This window comes from Chelmon rostratus, chromosome 23 (assembly GCF_017976325.1).
Source record: "Chelmon rostratus isolate fCheRos1 chromosome 23, fCheRos1.pri, whole genome shotgun sequence".
NCBI classification, from domain to species: domain Eukaryota; kingdom Metazoa; phylum Chordata; class Actinopteri; order Chaetodontiformes; family Chaetodontidae; genus Chelmon; species Chelmon rostratus.
In genome coordinates, this window is record NC_055680.1 from 16,347,482 (window position 1) to 16,369,239 (window position 21,758).

Sequence of the window (21,758 nt, forward strand, 5' to 3'; positions counted from 1 at the left end):
AGTGTGAAAGAGTGAAAGAGTGCAAATCGGCAGGTGAAATCTTCGGTTGTCATTAAAGCCTGCCGACCGTTGGGCCTCCATGGCACATGATTGGCCATCACTGCCATAATCCTTTGTGCAACAGTTAGTTGTTTAACGTGGTGAGTTCAGGAAATCCTGTATTCAACAGGTTGCTTAGGTAGTTGACAGTTACTTTTAAATCCATCATATAAGGGGGACCAATGGAAAGACGTCACTGCAGGATGTAAATGATGAAGTGTGACCCATGATGTTATGGCCTTCAGTCACCAGATCTCAAGTCAGTTGGTCAATTATGGGAGATTTTGGAGGGACTTGTTGGACAGCGCTCTCCAACACCATGATCAACACATCATGAAAATGAGACTGTCCTCAGAAGAAGAACAGCATCAGATCAGAAAGTGCCCTAAAACGTTAACCGAAGCCCTCTAGTGACTGTAATAATTATGACAGTGCAAACTACAAAGTCTTCGTCCGGAGGAGTTCGGGGTAGATGGACTTTAACACGGGAGATCCGTGTTCATATCCTGTTTCCAACCAACAGTAAACATTTGTTCTTAAAGCATCACCACAGTTGTCCTTGAACCTTAACCACACGGTTATTATTGGAACCATGAAGATGAAGGTGCCCTCACCTAAACAAAGTAGTCATTTTAACCCCAAACCACAATATTTCCCTAAACCTAAGTACGTTTTTTGTGCCTGAACTTAACCAAACCTTAACCATAGTGCTGTCACATCATGAAACATTTATTTTCCAGCAGTGATTTCTGACGGTTTTGGAGGACACACAGAAATTCTGTGGTCCAGAAAAACTCTTGTTTGTGTCATTCTGCAGCGAACGGAGAAACGATGAATTAATCAAAACACCAAATGAGGGAATGTCTTCATCTGTCCTCCAGTAGAGTTCAACACAGCTAGAGAATCCATGACGAGGACAAATGAAGCTGCTCTGGAGGCTTGTGGCGGTTCAACACCTTCCTAATGTTGTTTTTCTCTTCAGTTTTACTCCCACCTGTATTTACCAAGAACTTGAGGTCAAGTGAAGAACCACCAGCGCACTGTAACCTTCAGCATCACTGGTGTTTACACTTTGTCAGCTGTTTGAGAGCAACTTCCTGCTGAGTCGAACGGTGTTCAGTTTTGGTCTCACTGACTCTGGATTGTCTGGCTGTGCAGCCTCTTCCAGCGTCGGGCTTGCGGCTTCGACCTCTGACCCCTAACGCTTCTGTGGAAGGGATTTCCCCCCACAAAAAGCATTTACGAAGCAACGCGGAGCTCTTATGTAAATCCAGTCGCTCTGCTCGCAGAGTTCTTGGCAGTGCCAGGCTGGTTTGGTTAGCCTGGCTTTCCCTGCAGGGCGTAATGATAGGCTGCAAACCGCACTGACACCCTGAGCAGACCGCCGCATGTGTGTGTGACTTTATGCGTGTGTTCGATCTCTTGAGTGCGTACTAAATACCCACCGCAGTCTGGAACGCTCCACCGGCTGCTTTAATCTGTCTGAATCGGGAGTCGTGGACTTGATTGAACACACCTTGACACACGCACACACACACACACTTTCTGGCGCCCCTGTCATCAGTGCTTGGCACCGGCTGCACACAGAGGGCACATTAACACACACCAGACACCCAGCGCCATGCATGCTTGCATGCATGCGTGTGTGTGTGTCATGTCCCAGTTAAACTCCACGTGCTGCCCTTTTCCATGCCATGCTGCCACTTTGGAAAATGAGGAATTCCATAGTTTTCCCCTCTCGGTTATGTGTGTGTGTGTGTGTGTGTGTGAGTCTGTGGGAAGTAGGAGAAAGGGGATTCCACACCAACCCAGTGCCATAAGAGCACTTTTGTTCTACACACACACACACACACAGACACACACACACACACAAAGGAAAAAGTGGTACATGCGTCATGAGTGTGTTTTAAGCCGGAGTGTTCCTCAGAGGGTTGAAGGTTGCAGGGCGGAGACGCGTCCAACTGAAATGTGTTTTTGTGTGTGTGTGTGTGTGCGTGTGTGTGTGTGTGTGTGTGTGTGTGTGTGTGTGTGTGTGTGTGTGTGTGCGTGTGTGTGTGTGTGTGTGTGTGTGTGTGTGAAGGGGCAGCCTGGTAGTTTGATCTGTCCCCTCTGTATTCTCCATCTTTGTAGTCGTTGTTTCCTTGTTGCGTCAGGGCCAACGGGCGGCTGGAAACGCACACACACACACACACACACACACACACACACACACACACACACTCAGACAGACAGGGTTTTTATTTCTGTGAGAAAACACTCAAAAACGAATGTTTAAATAGACCAATCGTTGCCAATGTGAACAGACTTTTAGTAAATTTGATGGATGAGGCTGCTTCATACTTGGGGGGAAAAAAGTCCTGATAAAAACACATAACAGGGTTTCATTCAAAGATGTTATATATTCCCCCCCAAAAATCATATCATATAAATCAAAGTGACTCATATCCAAACCACAAAACGCCATCAGTCAACATTTCAAAAACAAATATATTTTATCCTCCAAAACAGAACGACATTGTGAGCGCCGGCCTCAGGATGACTCATGGCTGTAATAGTAAGACTTTAACGGCCTTTACTTTCATGCCAGCAGTCATTTTGTAATAGAGGGATTTATTTCTCTTTTTTTTTTTTTCAAATGGTGTATGTTTCATTTTGGAATGAACCCCTGAATGTGTGTAATGAGAATAAGTATTACGAAATGTGTTGAAAAGCTACTTAAAGTGCGGTTTAATCCTGTTATTTTAGTGTGTGGTCACGTTTTGTCAGCGTTTGTGTGTTTGCGCTGATTGAGTGTGCAGTCTGCGATGAAACGACATCCCTGTCTGACCTGCCTTTTACTGTTAACGCTGACACTAGATGTTACAGTGGGTAAGTTTTTGAGCTAATTTTGTTTAATCACATAAATGACTTTCTGATTGCTGCTTTAAACTGAACGCTTTAAACGTAATGCATCACTGGAGAATGTGTGTGTGAAAAAAATATTTTTTCTGCCTTTTTGCAACATTTTTTTTTGCAATATTTTTGAAAACTTTTAATGCATTGTGTTTAGGTGATGAGGGTGTTTTCAGCTCTCTTGGCGTCTGTAATTCTGTCTGTCATTTAGCATTTCACTCATCTGTCTGTCTGAAAAACTTGTCCATGGGGTTTGCTTTCCATATTTTAAGACAAATCGCTCCACCACCAGCCCAGTATCAGAGCAGTTCCTGAAGTAGTCACAAGATTTAATCTGTTAGATGTTCAATTTTTTTCTGCACGACTTTCCAACCAGTGAAAACAAACGTAGCTTAAGAAGCAAGAGAGTCCCTGAAAGGACGTAACAGGGGTGGATGGACGTCCATGTCCTTCATCTAATGTTAATTTTTTACCTTTTTAGCTGTTTAAACATGTCTGAATGAGCTGTTAAACAGAAATACTAAACAAACTTAAAAGAGCCTATTATTGTTTAAAAAAGTACCGTACCACACGACATACTGCTCAGGTCCTGTTCTTCGGATGGATTTTTAGTTATTGGCATTATGAGGTAGGATTTTTGAATGAGTTTTGGTACGTATGGAACAGAGTTTCACTCCAGAGATGTGGACCCAGATAGCATTAGCTTTAGACTTAGCTTGTAAAAATCAAGACTTAAACTCCAGTTACTCGTGATTACACTTGGACTTTGGTCTTTAGCCCCGTAAGGCCAAAATACCCCCAAAGTTTGCAGGTTGTGTGAGTTCATGGGCAGATGGCCGGACCTATAAACACATTTACCATCCAATAGCATTGCGGGTTTAACCAATATTACCCACTGACTATGTTAAATGGTCCAAAAAAATGAAAACACTTGCTGATTTTTTTTTGTTTGTGTAGCTAAAACTGATGTTGTAATTTTGCAACAGTGGGCCTTACAGTGTTAGACATGGAAGAAACCTCAGCCTCATGAATCAAGTCCTCATTTTCCTGACAATGGATATTTATCTTTAAAAACAATCAGGTGGCAGCCAATCATATTGCGCAAGAGGGTAAAAGTGCATTTGATTGGTTCATACCGGCAGCAAGATTACAAATGATACGTTACGGTAACATGCGACACATTCAGCATTCTAAAAAACGTAATCACATTCCTTAAAAGGCTCATAATGACTTTTTTAACACTTGGAAGACAAAGTTTACGACTTTGGACTTGTTGGTCTTTAGTTCTGGACGTCATATTGAAGACTTGAGACCTTCTCCTCGCTCCACCTAACTCTCTGGATCACATATATTCCCAATCCTAAGGAGGGCAAAGGTCGAAGCCGCAGTCCACAGAAGCAACAGAAGTACAAGAATCTGACAACATGCACATGAGAAATAAAAAAATAAAATGGTGCATTTGTTAAAAACATTCAGTCCAGGCTTGAACTTGATCTTCTGTTTTTAATCTTATTTAATCTTAATCAACGTTTACATGTAGCAGAGAAGTGATGGAGAGGAGCTCAGAGCGGCTCATTCATACATAAACATACACTTCGCCGCTGTTTTTTGTTTTTGTGCCATAACGTGTTTTTTTTCTGATGCCACTGTTGGTTTAGTCCGCTTTGAGCCTGTTCCCATCCTCGTGTTATCCGTTTCCATTGCCTCAGAACACCCGTATACCATGACCTTAATGCCACGCAGCCACCAGAGGCAATTTTTACTTGTGTTGACGTGAGTTGGCGAAGTCCACTTTGCCATGCGATCATTGGAAAAATCATGAAAAGCGGGTTATTTCTGAGCTGCTCTCCAAAGGCAAACAGCACTCACTGCAGGGCTTTTCGTGTCTTTTAAAGGTCAAAGGTCATTACAGGAGTTAAAGTGTTGAGCGAAGGGTCCGCCTCAGCCTCCACGGAGGTTTCGGTGAGACAGGAGATGAACTTTGAGGTCGTTTTTCTCAGCTGGTATGAAAATAAAGACGGCGTGGAGTTTAATCCAATGCAAACATTTTATAAACGTACACAGTTCGGACTTACGCTGTAAACACAACAGACCAAAATGCTCTTAAAACTGCACACAGTTATTTTCATCTAAGCCTTTTAAAGCTTTTCATGAGTTTCAATTTGTAGATGCCTTTAGATTCAGCAGCTCCAGTCCACTGTTAACCTGCCGACCTCTGACCTCTGACCTCTGAACATGTCACCAACAGGAAGAGGAGTTCATGGACTGGTGGAGTAAATTCTACGCCTCCACAGGAGAGAAGAACAAGTACGGGACGTACCTGGAGAGAGGTTTCGACACACTGAAGGTAAGAGAGTGTGTGTTTAATGTCATCTGTCTCTGCTCTGTCCATATAAAAATCTGTGTATCGTGTGTTTTCTATGCGTGTGTAGTCAAGTGGAAATTATATATAGGTAAAACACCAAATATTTGTTCATTATGCAGCTTCAACAAATACACTTTTTCTTGCACACCATGAGACAGGTACAGCTGTAAACCAGAGAAACTACTTCTTGACACTAGATAGCTAATATGACACATAGTCTTCCAGTGAGAAATGGCAGCTAACAGCAGCGCTAATGCTAACCGAAGCGACATAAAGCTAGCGCTTGCGCGTAGTGTGATATGAACTGCGTGTGTTCCAGACCGTCCACTGGCAGCATGGGTTGATCGCTAGATGCTAACAGCTAATTATGCACTCTGAGCTAGCAGGGAGGTTTCCTTCCAGGGAAATTAAACAGTTTTTTTTACCCAGTATTTTTGTGATGTCTTCACAAATGTTGGGTCGTCTTGTTTACATATACTGTCTTAAGTCTTTTTATGTATTGATTTATTTTTTTATTTGCATGTATGTTATCTACCCTTAGAGGGGGTGTAAAACCAGTCCATACTGATATGAATTCAATACCTCTACCACTTTTTTTTAGCAAAGCATGCTTATTATATTATTTTTGACATTTAATAATTAAGTTATTCATTGTCGAATGAAAAAATGATGCGTAAATGAACGAGTTTTAGTTGCTGTGTGTGTGTTTGTCCAGTTCAGTGATGCTCTACATGAACCGGTGTGTGTGTGTGTGTGTGTGTGTGTGTGTGTGTGTAAATGTAAATCTAGACCAAATTCAGATTTGAGTGCGTCTGTTGAAGAGCAAAGGTCAGAGAAAAGGGGAGACATCATTGAGAGAAGACAAAGAGACGAAGGACTAAAGCTGGAGAGTGATAGAGGAAAACATGGAGATGGGGACAGTGCAGCTCTTTGTTCCATTTTCTGAAAATGTTGTGCTCATTGCCCCAAACTTCACCATTTAAATCACATTTTTGACCTCCTGCCAGCCTCCTCCGTCAGTCTGTCCCTCCATCCTTCCCTTCCTCCCCCTCTCTTCTCATGCCCTGTCCTCCCGTCCTCCGGCGTCGTGACATTGCGGCCCGTTTTCCGAACGACTCCGATGACTCACCCGTGTTGAATTCGCTTCGGGAACGCCGTCGTGGGACGGATTCAGAGAAAAAGCCGCTCTACGATGTCGGCGAGCCCAAGACGAGGGATCGCGTCAACGTCTCGTTCTTTCAGAGTCTGCCGCGGTTCACCCGGCATCCCAGGAGCCCCTCCGCCATCGCCCACGCTCTGTTCAACCCTTATCCCGATTCTCTCGGCCCAAATGCCGACCTTTCCTTCCACCGGGACTCAAAGCACACGTCACTCTTCTTGTCTGATGCCCAAACAAATGACTAATCATGTCAGAATTTGCCCTTTTTTTATTACTCTTAAATTAGACCTCTAACCTCTCCCTTGAAAGCCATTTCACATCAGTGCAGCGGCTTCAACTCGGCCCTCTCCATTTCTTTTTACGTCCTTTCTCTTCCATCGTAGAGCTTTTGGTTGGCTTTGCAGCCGTGCAATCACTGTTTGGCATATATCCTCACGTGTGTGCAGCACAAAGGCTCCGCGAGAGCTTGAAAGTAGTATTTTGATGATTTAATTGGTGTGAAAAGCTTTTACGTGAAGGTTTGTGGAAGATTGACAAATTACCTGATCGATGTTGGCCAACGTACAGATCAGTCTCATTTAAAATTACCCTCTAACTGCCAGACATGTTCCAGAAAGACCACGTCCAACATGCTCCAGTGTAGAAGTACAATTCTTTGTCTTCTTCTTCAGATGAAAACAACAAAATTTGGCTCAAACTAAAAGCCACAATAGAGAACAATAACAACTTGCCCAGCAGTCGTTGACCCTTGAAAGGCTCTTTCCATTTAGCCATGTAGTGGGTGTATTTTTTTCATTCAGGGAGCCTATTAAATGCTTTCACCCCTGCCGATGGAAACACATCTAAGTCGCCTTTGAGCTTTTGCGACATTTCAAAACTTTGCTCGAAATTCACTTGACAGTTGGATGGAAACGAGCGAAATGACCAATGAGCCACTGGTTCCATCGTCGCTTCGCCTCGGTTTCACCCTCTCCTCATCTCCTCCCCTCCACCTACTCCGTGCCAACGCCTCCTTTTTTAGTTATTCCCTCCCTCCTCTCCTCTCCTCTAGTCTCCTGTTCCCTTCTTTCTTTTGACAGCCCCTTTAGTCAGATCTGCTACTGTCACGAGGAAATGAGCCACTGTTTCCAACCTTTCCAACCTTCCTTTACCTTCCTGTCACCCCGTGCTGCCACCTCCTTTCTCTTCACCTCCCTACCTCCTCTTGTTCCCTCTGCCCTTCGGGTTGCTACTGTCAGCAGAGACGCAGTTTCCAGCCTCGCTTTGACCCGAGGTAAACTCCCTCTCTTAATATCCTCACCTTTCCTCTCGGCCTCAACTCTGCTGTCGCCTCCTTTTCTGTCACCTTTCTGTTTCTGTTTCCATCTCCTCCTCCAGCCGCTGCAGAGGCTTCGCAGTTGCATCAGCAATTCAGCACTCTCCACTCATGGAGGTCTGCTAGAAAATGAGCCATGGAACAGGCTAAATATATCATACCGAGTTCAGCAAATGAGAGATCCCTGAAGAATTCATCCCGATGAACTTCAGTAACAGTCCAAGAGAAAGTAAACTGTCAGATAAGAGTTTGTTTCCAAACACAGGATGCTGTGAAACAATGAACTCTTTCTACTAAACCTTGATAAACCAACTTTTTGAATAAGAAAATAATAATATTCAAAGTCAGACGCTGTGGGAAGAGTAAATTAAACTATATCTAAAAATATGTTCATGTCTGTGTGTTCAGATTTGACTGACAGAGATGAAGAGCGTGCAGTAGCAGTAGGCTAAATGCTACATAACGCTAGCTCGCGGTGCAATGTGTGGCCCTGGACTACTGTTGTGGTGGTCTGTCCAGGTTGGAGACTTTGGGGAAAAGCAGTCTTTCACTTCAAGTGACCTTTTCTTTGCAAATCACTTGTGGTGCTGCACTCATTGTCAGGTAAAAAAGAAAAGCTTTGCTGCAAGTGAAACATGAGCGTTAGCATGTTGCACGTTTATCTGTTCTGTCAGATGAACGACTGATCAATGCTAAATATTATGTTCTTAAGTTGATAGCATTTTGCTGTCTCCACGATAGATTTGCTGCCACAGCTTAGAAGACGGTCGCTAATGCTAGTCTCTTCTTCTTCTTCTTTTCTTGCCTTAACCTGCTTCCTCTCCCCTGTTTCTTCCTAGAATATGTTCGTTTTGCTTCTGTCACAAAGACGCTGCTGTTTCCATCCCTCTTACGACTTGTTTTGCCCCTCGCCCTCCATCTTCACCTCCTCCTGCTCCTCTCTCCTCTCACTTTCTCCCCTGGTACTGGGTTTGGTGCAGGCGGATTGGGATTTGTTGTATTCCAGTGAGCCAGCGTTTCCAGACTCGTCTTTCATTTGCATCATCCGAGCTTTCTTCAAGGCTTTCACACCTCTAACCTCCTCAGCCTCAGCTTCACCGTTCCACGGGTAGCATTTTAAAAACTCATCAATTCTATGTTCCCTCGCTGTCCCCGTTATTTTCACCTCAAGCATCGTAGAGATCACCAGTCTACCCATAAACCTGCAGATCTGATAGAAGGTTCCTCTGTCTTTTCTCTCTATGAAGTTGCATGACTCTATTTCACTTCAGGACTGGTGAAACTATCCCAATCTGACATGATCGGACAAATAACACAACACTGCTTGTGTAAAGAAACTTTCATCCACCCATTTACATCCTGACATGATCACTACATCCATCCACAATTAGTGTGATTGTACAGTTTCTTACACTTAGGAAGGAAGATGTGGGTGTAAAGGTCATTATAGGAGTCAGTGCAGGAGACGTATCAAACCCAGGATGAGAAATAATCCCACCCAAAGACTCACACTTACACTTATCTCTTTTATAATAGTGGTCTGTGGAGAAAAATGAGCATTTCAGGGCTGCCATGAAGGCTTTGGTCTTTGTGCTAAGCTAAATTAGCATCATAATTACCATACAGACATGAGAGTGGCATCAATCTTCTCACCTAACTCTCAGTAAGAAAGCTATAGATGAGTTTGGACTCAAAGAAAGAGGTTTTCGGGCTAGCTTTTGTGTCGTATATCAACCCCTCGTGCTTTGTCGAAACCTTCTCCCCTCTCCCTTTCGTCTCCCCTCTCCCTCGGTACTGGGTTTGGTGCTCAAGCAGTGAAATGAACCACTGTTTCCAGACCTCTCTTTTCGTTTACATCATCCCCCCTCATCACTCTCTCTTTGTCCTGTTCCTCCCCCCCCAAATCCTCACCCTGCTTTTCCAACTCTTTCACCCCTTCTCCACCCAAATCTTAGACCATATACCCTTCATTCCTCTCATCTCCCTCCTCCCTCTTGCCCCTCATCTCCCCACATCTCGCTCTTTCCTAACTAGCCTCTTTGTTCCCTTTGTTTAATTACAAAGACGTTGCAGTGGAAGATGAAGCTGCTCTCAAAGCCCCGTCTCCCCAGAGTGTGCACAACTTACAAACCACAAATTGTACATCGTATGAGAAATGACAGCTGTACGCTGCAGAATTATGTGTTGGAATGATAATATTGAGATTGCGGCTACGCTTATTGGCTAATTACGGGGGGATACAGTGAATCCTCATTTTCCCCCCTCTCCCGTCGATAGCGCCGCAGTTCTGCCGCTTCTAGCTCCGTCGGTCTGATGCCGAAGTGAACCACCGTTTTCCAGCTCGGGGAGCTCGCCGGCTGCAGAGCTGCCATTCCTCCGTGATAGGAAAAGAACGAGGGGATGTGTGCGACTGGTGTAAACAAACATGGCTAATGAAAACAAATGAATCTTTTTGTGCTTTTGACACATGGTCGCCCCTGCCCAGATTCAGCATGTGTGCATCCACAAACACACACACACACTCGCCTCGTGCCAGCGCCCCTGCAGTGCGACTGTAATATCGTGTTGAGTAGCTCTTGGCTCAGGTTTAATCCAGGACCAGTGGACTTGAACTGGCCAGTCCTCAGCTATGATGCCATGTCGAACAATGTGTGTGTGTTCTGTCAGAGAGCTAAAGACCGTTAGAAATAAAGATGATTCTGATGGAAACACCAGCGTGTGTGTGTGTGTGTGTGTGTTCCTGTTTAAAGATTTACTCTCACGAGCGCCGTGTTGTCACTCTTTCCTCCCTTCCTCCTCTGCTCTTCTTCCTCACCTTTCCCCCCCCTCTCCTTTTCATTGCGTCGCACGAACAGCGCTGTCAGTGATATGTGACGAAGTCCTCTCCTCTTCCTCAGGTGTACGACCGCGAGTTAGAGAAGGTGGACGGTTTTGAGGGTCTCTCAGATTTCTGTCAGACTTTCAAGCTTTACAGAGGGAAGACTCAGGATGATGCAGAAGATCCCTCAGTTGTGGGAGAGTTCAAGGTAAAAACTGTTTTAAACACTGTTTGATGTTTGTGTTACTTTCTGTCCAGTTTAGCTTTAGCTTTGACATTTAGCTTCCTTTTTGTTCTGTTCCGTTCTGTTGTGCTTGTTTCTGCTATGTGGTTCTATGTTACTTATTTTATATGTTATGTTCATGGTCATTCATGTCACTGGCCCCATTTTAAAGGTATGTTATGCAGGATTTTAGTAAAAAACAATGTATAGACTCACACAAAAGCAATCCCTCTCAATCATTTATGATCCACTGCCAGTTCTTGTGGTCTGTGGTTCTTCGGGCAGTTGAGGGTTTGAGCAGCCAATAACAGCCCAGGTGAGGTCAGACTGAAAGCAACAGGCATCCGAGAGCAAGCTACGAAAATGGTGCCAAAAACTTTACAAACCGTAACTGACAAATTATTTCATTTCTTTTTATTTTATTTTTGTATATCTTCAGTTGAGCAAACAGTAAGGATGAACTCAAACTGATGTGTGTGGGTGTCTTTAAGTGCAGCTGTTGCATCAGGTCATGTAGGGTGTGGGGGTTAGTAAGCTAGCCAGTCACATCATTGGGCTAATATCCTTGAAACAGCTGAGCCAATCACAGCAAAGCATGACAAGAATGACTCAACAAATGAGGAAGCAAGTTCTCCAGGAAATCATGGTGTTGTTGTATTTTTAACAGTTAATTAGTATGAAGGTGGTAGAAGTAAATAAAAATAAACCTGAAGATTTCACTGAAGTAAAAGCACAAAAGTATTAAAGTAAAAGTACTAGTTAATGTACACATTTTAACTACTTTCCACACTTTCGGATAGTTTCATCTATGGCTCAGTCTCAAATTCTGAAAAATAAAATAACCTGTTACTGCAGCTGCAGTAGCATGAAACTGAGGTACTCTCATAAGTAAAAGTATCTCAAATTGTATTAAAGTGCAGAACTTGAGTAAATGTACTTAGTTACTTTCCACCACTGTCTGTATCTCACATTGTAAATATTGTAATTAATGTCTGCTTTGACCCCACAATCCCCCTCGTTAACCAGGGTATGTTTAAGATCTACCCGCTGCCGGACGACCCCTCCACCCCCGCACCCCCCAGGCAGTTCAGAAAGCTCCCTCCCAACGGCATCGAGGAGTGTTTGGTCCGAGTCTACGTCATCCAGGCTCAGGGACTGCAGCCCAAAGACACCAACGGGAAGGTAGGAGGGGACAGAGGAAGAGAAAGCGGGACGGATAGACGAGCATCTGATTATTATTTTTAATTATGAAATGTAATGGATTACAAAATGGAACGATGGATACATGGTGCTGAATTCAAAGAAATGACGAGGAAAGAAAAGAATGAGACAACAGATGAGTTGAAAAGTTTGTTTTCTGCTCTTGTGTTTTTAGTGTGACCCCTACGTGAAGATCACTTTGGGGAAAAAGACCGTTAACGACCATGAAAACTACATCCCCTGCACACTGGACCCTGTCTTTGGGAAGTACGTGTCATCTCTTTGAGCTCTCTGTCGGTCTGTGGCTGAACTCAAATGTCCAGACTTCCCTTAAATCGCAGACTTGCAGACTATACAGGCTTGTTCTCGGGAGAGAGTCCAGTCCATCTCATGTTGTTGTGTCTCCGGTGACGTGACGTGATGACCCTGAACACAACACGCAACACGTAGACAAAGTCCACATGGGATCAGTCTGCAGTCCGGGATGGTGGACGTTTGGTTTCAGCCTGATTCTCTGTCTCTTCATTTAAAGTGGATCGGTTTACAACTGAAATCTCTAACTTTTTGTAAAGCTGACAAATTCCTCTTCATCGAAAGCCTTCACAGAGCCGACATTTCGGAATTCGCTGGATGAACCCACAAAAATGCGTCCATCCTCCCCCGTCGCTTCTCGGCTCTGGGCTCATCTCTGAATATGTGACAATGTCGTGCTCAAGCTAAAACCCGCTGTTAAGTTGCTCTAGTCAACAGTCTGCTTTAGTGATGCGTAGCTCCAGCTCCTCCAGCCCAGGAGCAGCACTGGGGCCTTTAACAACTGGCCCATCCTAAATGACTGTGAGCACATATTTACACATATTTAACATTTAATACACAATAAAGACTAAAAACATGTTTTCCTTTCTAAAAAAAACGTGAAAAACAGCTTTTATTCAGCTGAAGTCTGGACCAATCACAGCACGCCTGTCACAGTGATCGAGGGCAACAGCATCGACTTATAAATACTTTAACAGAGTTAGAATGATAGAGCTGATAATTCCGACCTGACTTGCATTGATTTGAAAGCATCAACGTTTCTGTTTCGATGATCTTATGAATCGACAGCACGGCCCTCTCTCTCTCTTGTCAAAAGTCGATCTATCTCGCCCAGCAGTCGATTTCTCTTCCTCCCTGCAATCAACTTAAACAATAACCAGCCAGGCCATCCAAACAAGAAGGTGTTTGCTTGAACAGAATCAAAATATAATTAAAGGATGTGTTATTCTGCACAATCCACAGCATAAAATATACGTGACAGATTGGATGGAATATTTCATTTTCGTACGATTTGTCGATCGTAATGAGTCGAACTCTCGCTGGTAAATAACGAGCTTGATACCAGTCGTTGCAGCTTTTATGGAGGCTGCCAGTTGGAAGCCGTCAAAGGAAGGCGAACAGTATTCATTTCTGTAATTAAAGGGCCCATTTAAAAATTGAAGTCCTGGCTCTCTGCCTGATCCAGCACCTGATCGTCTGAGACCCCAACGAAAGCCACCTGCTCCCTTACAGCTTCCTGGCTTCTCCTTCCTCTGAGGTCTTGCTTCCTTCATCTCAGCTGTGTCACATATAATTGTGGTTTTAGTTGGAGACTTAAAGAAAAAACCAAAAGACTCGAGCTCATTCTCATCCTCGTTGAACATGTTAAATGATGGGTGGACTTTCTCTTTCCAGCCCAAACACATTACTCAGGTTGACACGAAGGCAATCTTTTCCATGAAGACATCACGTAACATACAGTGAAACTAACAGCATGATTGACTACATGCTCGAATTCAACAGGATGACAGATTTATGTCGCGCTCTCTAATACGCTGGTGGCCATCGGATCACTTTTCCTTCTCGCTCTCTTCATTGTTTCCTTTGGGCTTTTTTTTTTTTTTTCGTTTTACACCACTAGGGGTCGCTGCACTCACACCAATCACAGCATCAGAGCTCAGAGTGCAGCCTGTAAACTGAAGACATGACATGACTTTTTTTGTTCTTGTTGAGGTTCAGACTTCAGAGATCAGATTCCAGATTCCTTCACATAAAGGTGATGACTCTCCACATCCATAGATTCCTTCTCGTTCTCTTTCTTTGGGGGATTTTATCTCATGCTGCAGACTGTTAGGACTGAACATGACACTGAAAACAGCATCTGATCACATTTACATGCTCTGAAAAGTGATTAAATAACGCAATTATGCAGTCGTGCGATGAGAAAGGGCTTGAACCTTAAATATGGCTACCAGAGGGAGTTGTGGGGACCTCATCGTCACATCACCTCCTGCTACCTGCAGCCCCTGGAGGTTTTTAATCTCACCTCTGACCGCTCTCCATCTCTTGCCGCCTCTTTCTTTCAGGATGTTCGAGCTCACCTGTTCCCTGCCTCTGGAGAAGGACCTTCGGGTGATGGTGTACGACCACGACATGCTGAGCAAAGACGAGAAGATCGGAGAGACCGTGATCGACCTGGAGAATCGCTTCCTGTCCAAATACGGAGCCACCTGTGGCCTGCCACAGTCCTACTGTGTGTGAGTAGAGACGACCCCCCGATGACTCCTGTTATTTATGCTAGCTGTCACATATTCCTCTGCGGCCTCTGCCCCCTCTCTCTGTCTCACACACTCTCTTTCTGTGTCTCTCGCCCATTAGCTCAGGGGTGAACCAGTGGCGAGACCAGCTGACACCCAGGCAGCTGCTGCACAGAGTGTGTGAGCGGCGAAACCTGCCAAAGCCGGTCTACCAAGACGACGTAGTCCACTTCAGAGGAGACCAGTACTCTGCTGCAGACCTCGGTGAGTGACGAATGCTCATAAATCATCAAAAATAAATGCTAAAAACTAAACATGTGTGGTAATAAGTCTGCAAATGAAGATTTGAGAGTGTGCAGAGACAGAAATGTGAGGCCAGGACGACTTTTGTTTGTAAAAATCATCTGCAAAACACTTTTTTTTGGATGTAAGCACGATTATGTTAAAGTTAGCGGTCAAACAGTCAGATATGAGTGCTGCTGAGCATGCACACTGAAATCCACCTGGAGAAATATACCTGCCTAAAGCAGAGAGGACAGGAATTGATGTGGGTGGGGTTGTAAACATGAACTGTGGAAGCAAGCAAGGCTAGCATGCTAATAACAGCACAGCTCTCTGCAGCTTGTATCAGTTCTAAAACAAGATTGTCAAAGTCATCCTGCGAACAGGACGTGGAGTGACTGGAAAACTAGTTCATCACACTCGAGACTCGACCAATCCCAAAGCCAGCAGCTGACATGTGATCGCCTCCATTTGTTTACCTGGAGGATGAAAACTGCATCCACCAGACGGCAAAGATGGCCGTTTCATGCCTGCGACGCTGGAATATAATCCTCCAAAACATCCAGTTTTACATTACATAACCACAACTTAACGTTTGTGTGTGTGTGTGTGTGTGTGTGTGTGTGTGTGTGTGTGTGTGTGGTACCATTAAATCCCTTGTGAAGTGAAAACTAAACTTGCGAGAGAGAGTCAAATAGAGTGAGAGGCTGGAAAGCTTCAAGTACAGGAGAGTTCGATTAAGGCATCATCGGCGCCACTTAACACACACACACACACACACACACACACACACACAAACACTCATACGCCCTTCTTTGCTGATTGACTCAGACTCCATCAGACCTTCCACCATTAAAAAAAAGCGTCACTTTAATGAAAATACAAACTGCACACACTCATATCGTCGTCATATTTGTGTATGTGTGTGTGTGTGTGTGTGTGTGTGTTCTTACACAATCAGTAAATTCACAGCAAATAAAATAAATCACTCGGCACTGTCCTCCCACTCCACCCATATCTCCCTCTCTCCTCTCTTTCGTTTCTCTTTTACAGCTTTCTGCCTTTTTTCTCTTTCGTTTTCTTTCTTTCCCCCGTCCCACACCACACACACCTCCTCTCTTCTGGCTTCCTCTTCATGAGGGTGTGTTGATTATTATTAGACAATATGGAGTCATGTTTATTGGGATTGACATGATCCTGATCCTATTGGCCTGTTCTTCGTGTGTGGTTCTGCCTGTCTCACCTGAAGGCTGCTTTAGTGAATCACAAACTCATTTCCACGCGCTGAACCTGGCCGTGAAGTTGAGAAGAAGGTCGAAATATCGCAAAAATGGGGAAAAGTCTGTGTAATAATAGGAAGAAAATGCAGCAAAGTGCAACAGAAAGAGAGGCATGAGATCTGTGTGGAGCGATGAGGAGACGTAACCTTCCTCAAATCAATACATAACTTCTTCTGTGACGCCTTAATGGCACCTGACTGGAAAATAGCGCCACCTACTGTTTCTATCAAAGAAGCAACTCCGAATATTCACCGAACAGTCGTGGCTTCAATTTGCATCTTTTTCTGCAGATTTTCTTAAAATTTGTCAAAATTTTTCCTTCGTTCTCCCTCATTTTCTCTCCTTCATACTTTCTCCTCCTCATCATCAACCTCTTCACTCTCTTCCCTCCTGTTTTCTCCTCGATCCTCTCTTGCCGCCTTCTCCTCTTCCTCTTTTTTTCCTTGCTCCTCTCGTCTTCGCTCCGTTCTTTGTCCCCCATCTCTCCTCTCCAGGTCTCGGTCCGCCTCCCCCATCTCCTCCTCCGCTGCTAAGACTGTAGCGCTTGGGAGGAGTGGAGGAGGAAAGGATGGAGGGAGGGAGTTAAACCGCAGGACCACCTGAAAAGCAGAGAGATGAGATAAATATTCAAGATTCATTTTCACCCTGACACACACACACACACACACACACACACACACACACACACTCTGAACCCACACATATGTTCCATGGCTGGTGCGATGCAAGGTCATGGTTGTCGTTATGGTGATTTATGGTACAAACTGTGTGTGTGTGTGCGTGTGCGAGTGTGTGCGTGCGTACAAGCCAACGTCAACATCGTGGTCGTCTCTCGGTTAGCGAGGAGCCGCCGCCGCGTTCTCTTTCCACAGTTGCCGCGGTTACCGTGCGTCAGCCTGCTGTCCGTCAAAGGTGGTTGCTAATTGGCCGAGAGGCCGCGCTCCTCTTCCTCTCCGACCACTGATTTTTGTTGTGCACTTTCTTTCTATCTCTCTGTCCGTAGGCTTTTCTCTTTCCCTTCTTTCTGTTTTCGCTCTTCACTCGTTTCTCCTGATGACTTCGTTCACTCCTTCACTGTTGTGTGTTCTTCTTCTTTCCTCCTCCTTTCATTCACCTTTCTCCCCATTCTCTGCCATCTTCTTTTCTTTACCTTTCATCTCTTCCTCTCTTCCCTCATCTTCTTGTCTTCTTCACCTTCTCCTTCTCTTGTCCCTGTTCTCTTTCTCTCCTCTCTTCCTGAACCTCCTCTCCTCTCTCTTTCTCTCTCTTATCATGTCTTAATCCAAGTTTCCTGTGGTGTCTTTCTTCACTCACCTTCCTCTCTACTTTCTCCTCCACTCCTTGGTTTTCTCCTCTTCTTTCCAGTCTTGCATATCATCCTCTCTGTTCTCACTTTTTCCTTCTCTCTCTTTTTCTTGTCCTCATTTTCACCCTTCTTCCCATCCTTTCTCATTTTCTGCATTAATTTCTGTTCTGTTTCACAATTTCTCCTTCCCATCCCTTCTTCCTCTTCTTGTGTTTGTCTTCAACTTTCTGTACCTCTGTTTCTCCTCATCTCTCCTCTTATGTTTTCTCTCCCTGTCTCTTCCCCTCCTCCCTTTCCCTTCTCTCCTCCTCACTCTCTTTTGTCTCCTTCCTCTTGTCTCATCTCCTCTGCCTTTCCTTTCATTTATTCTCATCCTTTCGTTCACTTAAAATTTAGTTTGTTTCCTTTCCTCTTCTCTCATGTTTTGCCTCCTCTCTTCTCCTCCTTTCGCTCCTCTCTTCTCCTCCTTTGCCTCCTCTCTTCCCCTCCTTTCCCTCCTCTCTTCTTCTCCTTTCCCTCCTCTCTTCTCCTCCTTTGCCTCCTCTCTTCTCCTCCTTTCCCTCCTCTCTTCTCCTTCTTTTTCTCCACTTCTCTTATTCTTTGTCTCCTCCCTTCTCCTTTGCCTCCTCTCCTCTCGTCCTTTGCCTCCTCTCTTCCCCTCCTTTCCCTCCTCTCTTCTTCTCCTTTCCCTCCTCTCTTCTCCTCCTTTGCCTCCTCTCTTCTCCTCCTTTCCCTCCTCTCTTCTCCTTCTTTTTCTCCACTTCTCTTATTCTTTGTCTCCTCCCTTCTCCTTTGCCTCCTCTCCTCTCGTCCTTTGCCTCCTCTCTTCTCCTCCTTTCCCTCCTCCCTTCTCTTCCTTTGCCTCCTCTCTTCTCCTCCTTTCCCTCCTCTCTTCTCGTCCTTTGCCTCCTCTCTCCTCATCTGCCTCCTCTCTTCTCGTCCTTTGCCTCCTCTCTCGTCCTTTGCCTCCTCTCTTCTCCTCCTTTGCCTCCTCTCTTCTCCTCCTTCGCCTCCTCTCTTCTCCTCCTTCGCCTCCTCTCTTCTCCTTTGCCTCCTCTCCTCAGTCTCTCCCTCTCACAGTCGAGGTGACTTTAAGTTTACAGTCATAAACTTTTGACGCTAGTTTGATATTTTAGTTTTGATTGGAAGCAGTGCTGATTTTCCTCATTCAGTTGTGATGCAAAGACCAATGAACAGTTTAGTGTGTGTGTGTGTGTGTGTGTGTGTGTGTGTGTGTGGGTGTGTGTGTGTGTGTGAATAATGAATAATTCCTCTGAACTGCTCTCCTCCCAGTCCACCCAGTATTTTGTGTTTCCATTCTGCACTCTGAGATCTTTAACAGGCGTATAAAGCGTGCTATGACCTTCACTTAAACCTCACTTTCACGCATATGCCTGTGTGTGTGTGTGTGTGTGTGTGTGTGTGTGTGTTTTCAGAGGACAGAAATACGTCCAAACGTCACCTTGGCCCACTTAAGGAGCGACTGTCTCTCCACATCTTGAGGAAACTGGGTCTTGTTCCTGAGCATGTGGAGACCAGACGGCTTTACAGCCCACTGCAGCCTGACATCGAGCAGGTAACTCACACTCAGTGTGATCACAGGTGTGTCCTTGTGTTTCCACCATCCCGTCTTCTTTTTGGTTGTTTTTTTCCATGTTCATATCTGTCCTTTGACTGGCTGTTGGTGCTGTCTGTCAGGGGCGTCTGATGATGTGGGTGGATCTCTTCCCCAAGTCCCTGGGACCCCCTGGACCCCCGTTCAATGTCACACCGCGAAAGGCTAAGAAGTAGGAACACACACACACATGCACACACACACACACACACACACACACACACACACACACACACACAAACACACACTATTGGTCCATCAGTCAGTCAGACTGTCAGTGAGTCAGTCAATCGATCAATAACTATGTTGATCAGTCGGTATATTAGGATGTCAGTCAAACAATATGTGGATCAGTATATCAATCAGTCAATCGATCACTTGGTGGATTACTCAATCAGTCAGTCAGTCAAGCAAGATGTCAATCAGGCACAGTTTGTTACTTAATCAATCAGTATATCAATCGGTCAATCACTACCTGTGTCAGTTTGTCAGTCAATAAAGTCAATCAAGACTGAAATCAATCAGTCTATCAGTGAGCCAGTTGGTCCATCAATCAGTATATCGCTTAACAAGTCAATCAGTTGTCAATCAGTCAGTATCAGTCAGCAATCATGTCAAATAATAATAGCAATGAAAAATATTGTAATCAATATGCTAATAATACATCAATAGTTGATCAGGTGTGTGTCGAATCTTCTTCAGGTTCTTCCTGCGCTGCATCATCTGGAACACCAGTGATGTCATCCTGGACGACGTCAGCATCAGCGGCGAGAAAATGAGCGACATCTACGTGAAAGGGTAGGAGGGACTTAATCAGTATTGATACTTAATAACTAATCAATTAAAAAACAAATCACATGAGCGTCCACTCACACCCTCACAACTCTCCCAGCTGGCTCGACGGACACGAACACAACAAGCAGAAGACCGACGTCCATTACCGCTCTCTGGGCGGCGAGGGCAACTTCAACTACAGATTCCTGTTTCCTTTCCACTATCTACCGGCCGAGCAGCTGTGTGTGGTCGACAGGAAGGTAAGACACGTGACTTCCTGTCTCTAACCTGCAGCAAGAGAAACAAAGAAGAAGAAGTGTTTTAATCACATGCACACAAGATAATCATTTGTACACACAAGTCATTATCATGTGCAACGAGACGTACCTGAAAACACCTGTGAGGCCTTTAATCCATAATGCTGCATCATATTTAGCACGTTAATAATTAGTTTTATCATATTTCCATCTGGAATGTTGTGCATTGGACGTATCAGTTAGATAAACTCAAGTACAAATACCTCAAACTTGTTATTTAATGGCTCGTGTACTTTCCGCCTCTGTGTCATCGAGCTCCGTGTTGTCCAGGAACGATTAAAAACACATCGGTGAGTCACGCTGTTGCTCTGGCTGACATGTTCCTTCATTACCATGAACACACACACACACACACACACACAGTGTAGTTTAATCTGACTCACACACACCGTCCTGCTGCCACAAACACTCCACAACATTCATCCGCCGCAGAAAATAGTCCCAAATAAATGCATTATTTGCTATTGTTTAAATAAAGTTTGGTAAAAACAACGGCGACGATCTGTTTTAGGGAATAACAAGCAAATTATTTTAAATAATCTATATATTTGTGATCTTGAGGCTGAAAGCCACAGGGAGGGAAGAGTCAGAACACATGTGTTATTTTGTTTTATTGAACTTGTTTACAATGAATTATTCGATTAATCCAATGCAAATGAATGAAAGCAGGAGGTCCCCACATTCCCTAGAATCCACAGCAGCCCTCAATTAACAAAAATAATGAAGTGACATTTTTACGAGAAAGAGGAGGGAACCATGAGCCGTCAACAGAACCGGCTAGCGAAGAGCTAAAACAACATCACACTGAACGCTGGAATAACAACACGGCTGTCATTTGCTTTTCTTGGCGTGAACCTGCGCCTCCTTAGCCGTCCCCGGCCGACATGTTTTACGACGGCGCTCGCTCGCTCGCAGCAGCGTCCTCAATCAGCGGGCGGCCGAAAAGACGAGCTGGAGGTTGAAGTGAAAGCTCCGCTGGGTGGAGAGCTTTCACTCCAAAACAAAGCCGGTGCCAGAGTTTATGAAGCCAGAAACCTCAGGGGTTGGTGAGATAATGAGTGAGTCACAGGGGCTGATCAGCAGCACTATCAACGCTCGCACTCGATTGGTTCAGCTCAGAAAACAAAGTGTGTTTTCTCAGGATTATGACTATTTTAGTATCACACTTCTGACTTCATGTTTGTTCAAGTCGTGTTCATTCATATATGCAAAATGAATGAAATGTAAAGCATCTCAGGGGGGCTGACAGATTATTTAACCCCTCACACCCCCGAAAAACCACCTAAAAACTAATTGATTCATAATGTAAAGTTTATTTGCATGTTGAAATGTTATGACCGCTCTGGTAGTTGGTTCTGAGGCTGTTATCATAGAACCCAGCTCAGTCCCAATAAATTTAAATAAATTTAAGCTGATAAACACTGCAGACCTCCACATCTCCGCTACTCCTCCTCCTCCTTTTTAGCCACTTGGGGGCAGCATAACGAACAACGACATACAGTTTCATCAGCTTACATAAAACCAGAAAGTTCATATTGACTGTTTCTGACCAGCTGATGACAGCGGCAGCCGTGGAGGTGTTATGTTTTCAGGTTGTTCGTCCCGTTCTCGTGAACGTGACATC

At 44.6% G+C, this 21,758-nt stretch overlaps 1 protein-coding gene across 3 annotated transcripts in view; it reads left to right on the plus strand.

The window, feature by feature from the left end:
* Positions 1–21,758, plus strand: part of dysf (dysferlin, limb girdle muscular dystrophy 2B (autosomal recessive)) — an 83,495-nt gene that overhangs the window by 52,695 nt on the left and 9,042 nt on the right. For all 3 annotated transcript variants that reach the window (XM_041965639.1, XM_041965641.1, XM_041965640.1), the window contains 10 exons: positions 5,180–5,278; positions 10,668–10,796; positions 11,838–11,993; positions 12,187–12,278; positions 14,390–14,560; positions 14,682–14,824; positions 18,865–19,004; positions 19,127–19,215; positions 19,746–19,841; positions 19,936–20,077. In XM_041965639.1, the coding sequence (XP_041821573.1) occupies positions 5,180–5,278; positions 10,668–10,796; positions 11,838–11,993; positions 12,187–12,278; positions 14,390–14,560; positions 14,682–14,824; positions 18,865–19,004; positions 19,127–19,215; positions 19,746–19,841; positions 19,936–20,077 (1,257 nt within the window). The remainder of the gene's footprint in view (positions 1–5,179; positions 5,279–10,667; positions 10,797–11,837; positions 11,994–12,186; positions 12,279–14,389; positions 14,561–14,681; positions 14,825–18,864; positions 19,005–19,126; positions 19,216–19,745; positions 19,842–19,935; positions 20,078–21,758) is intronic.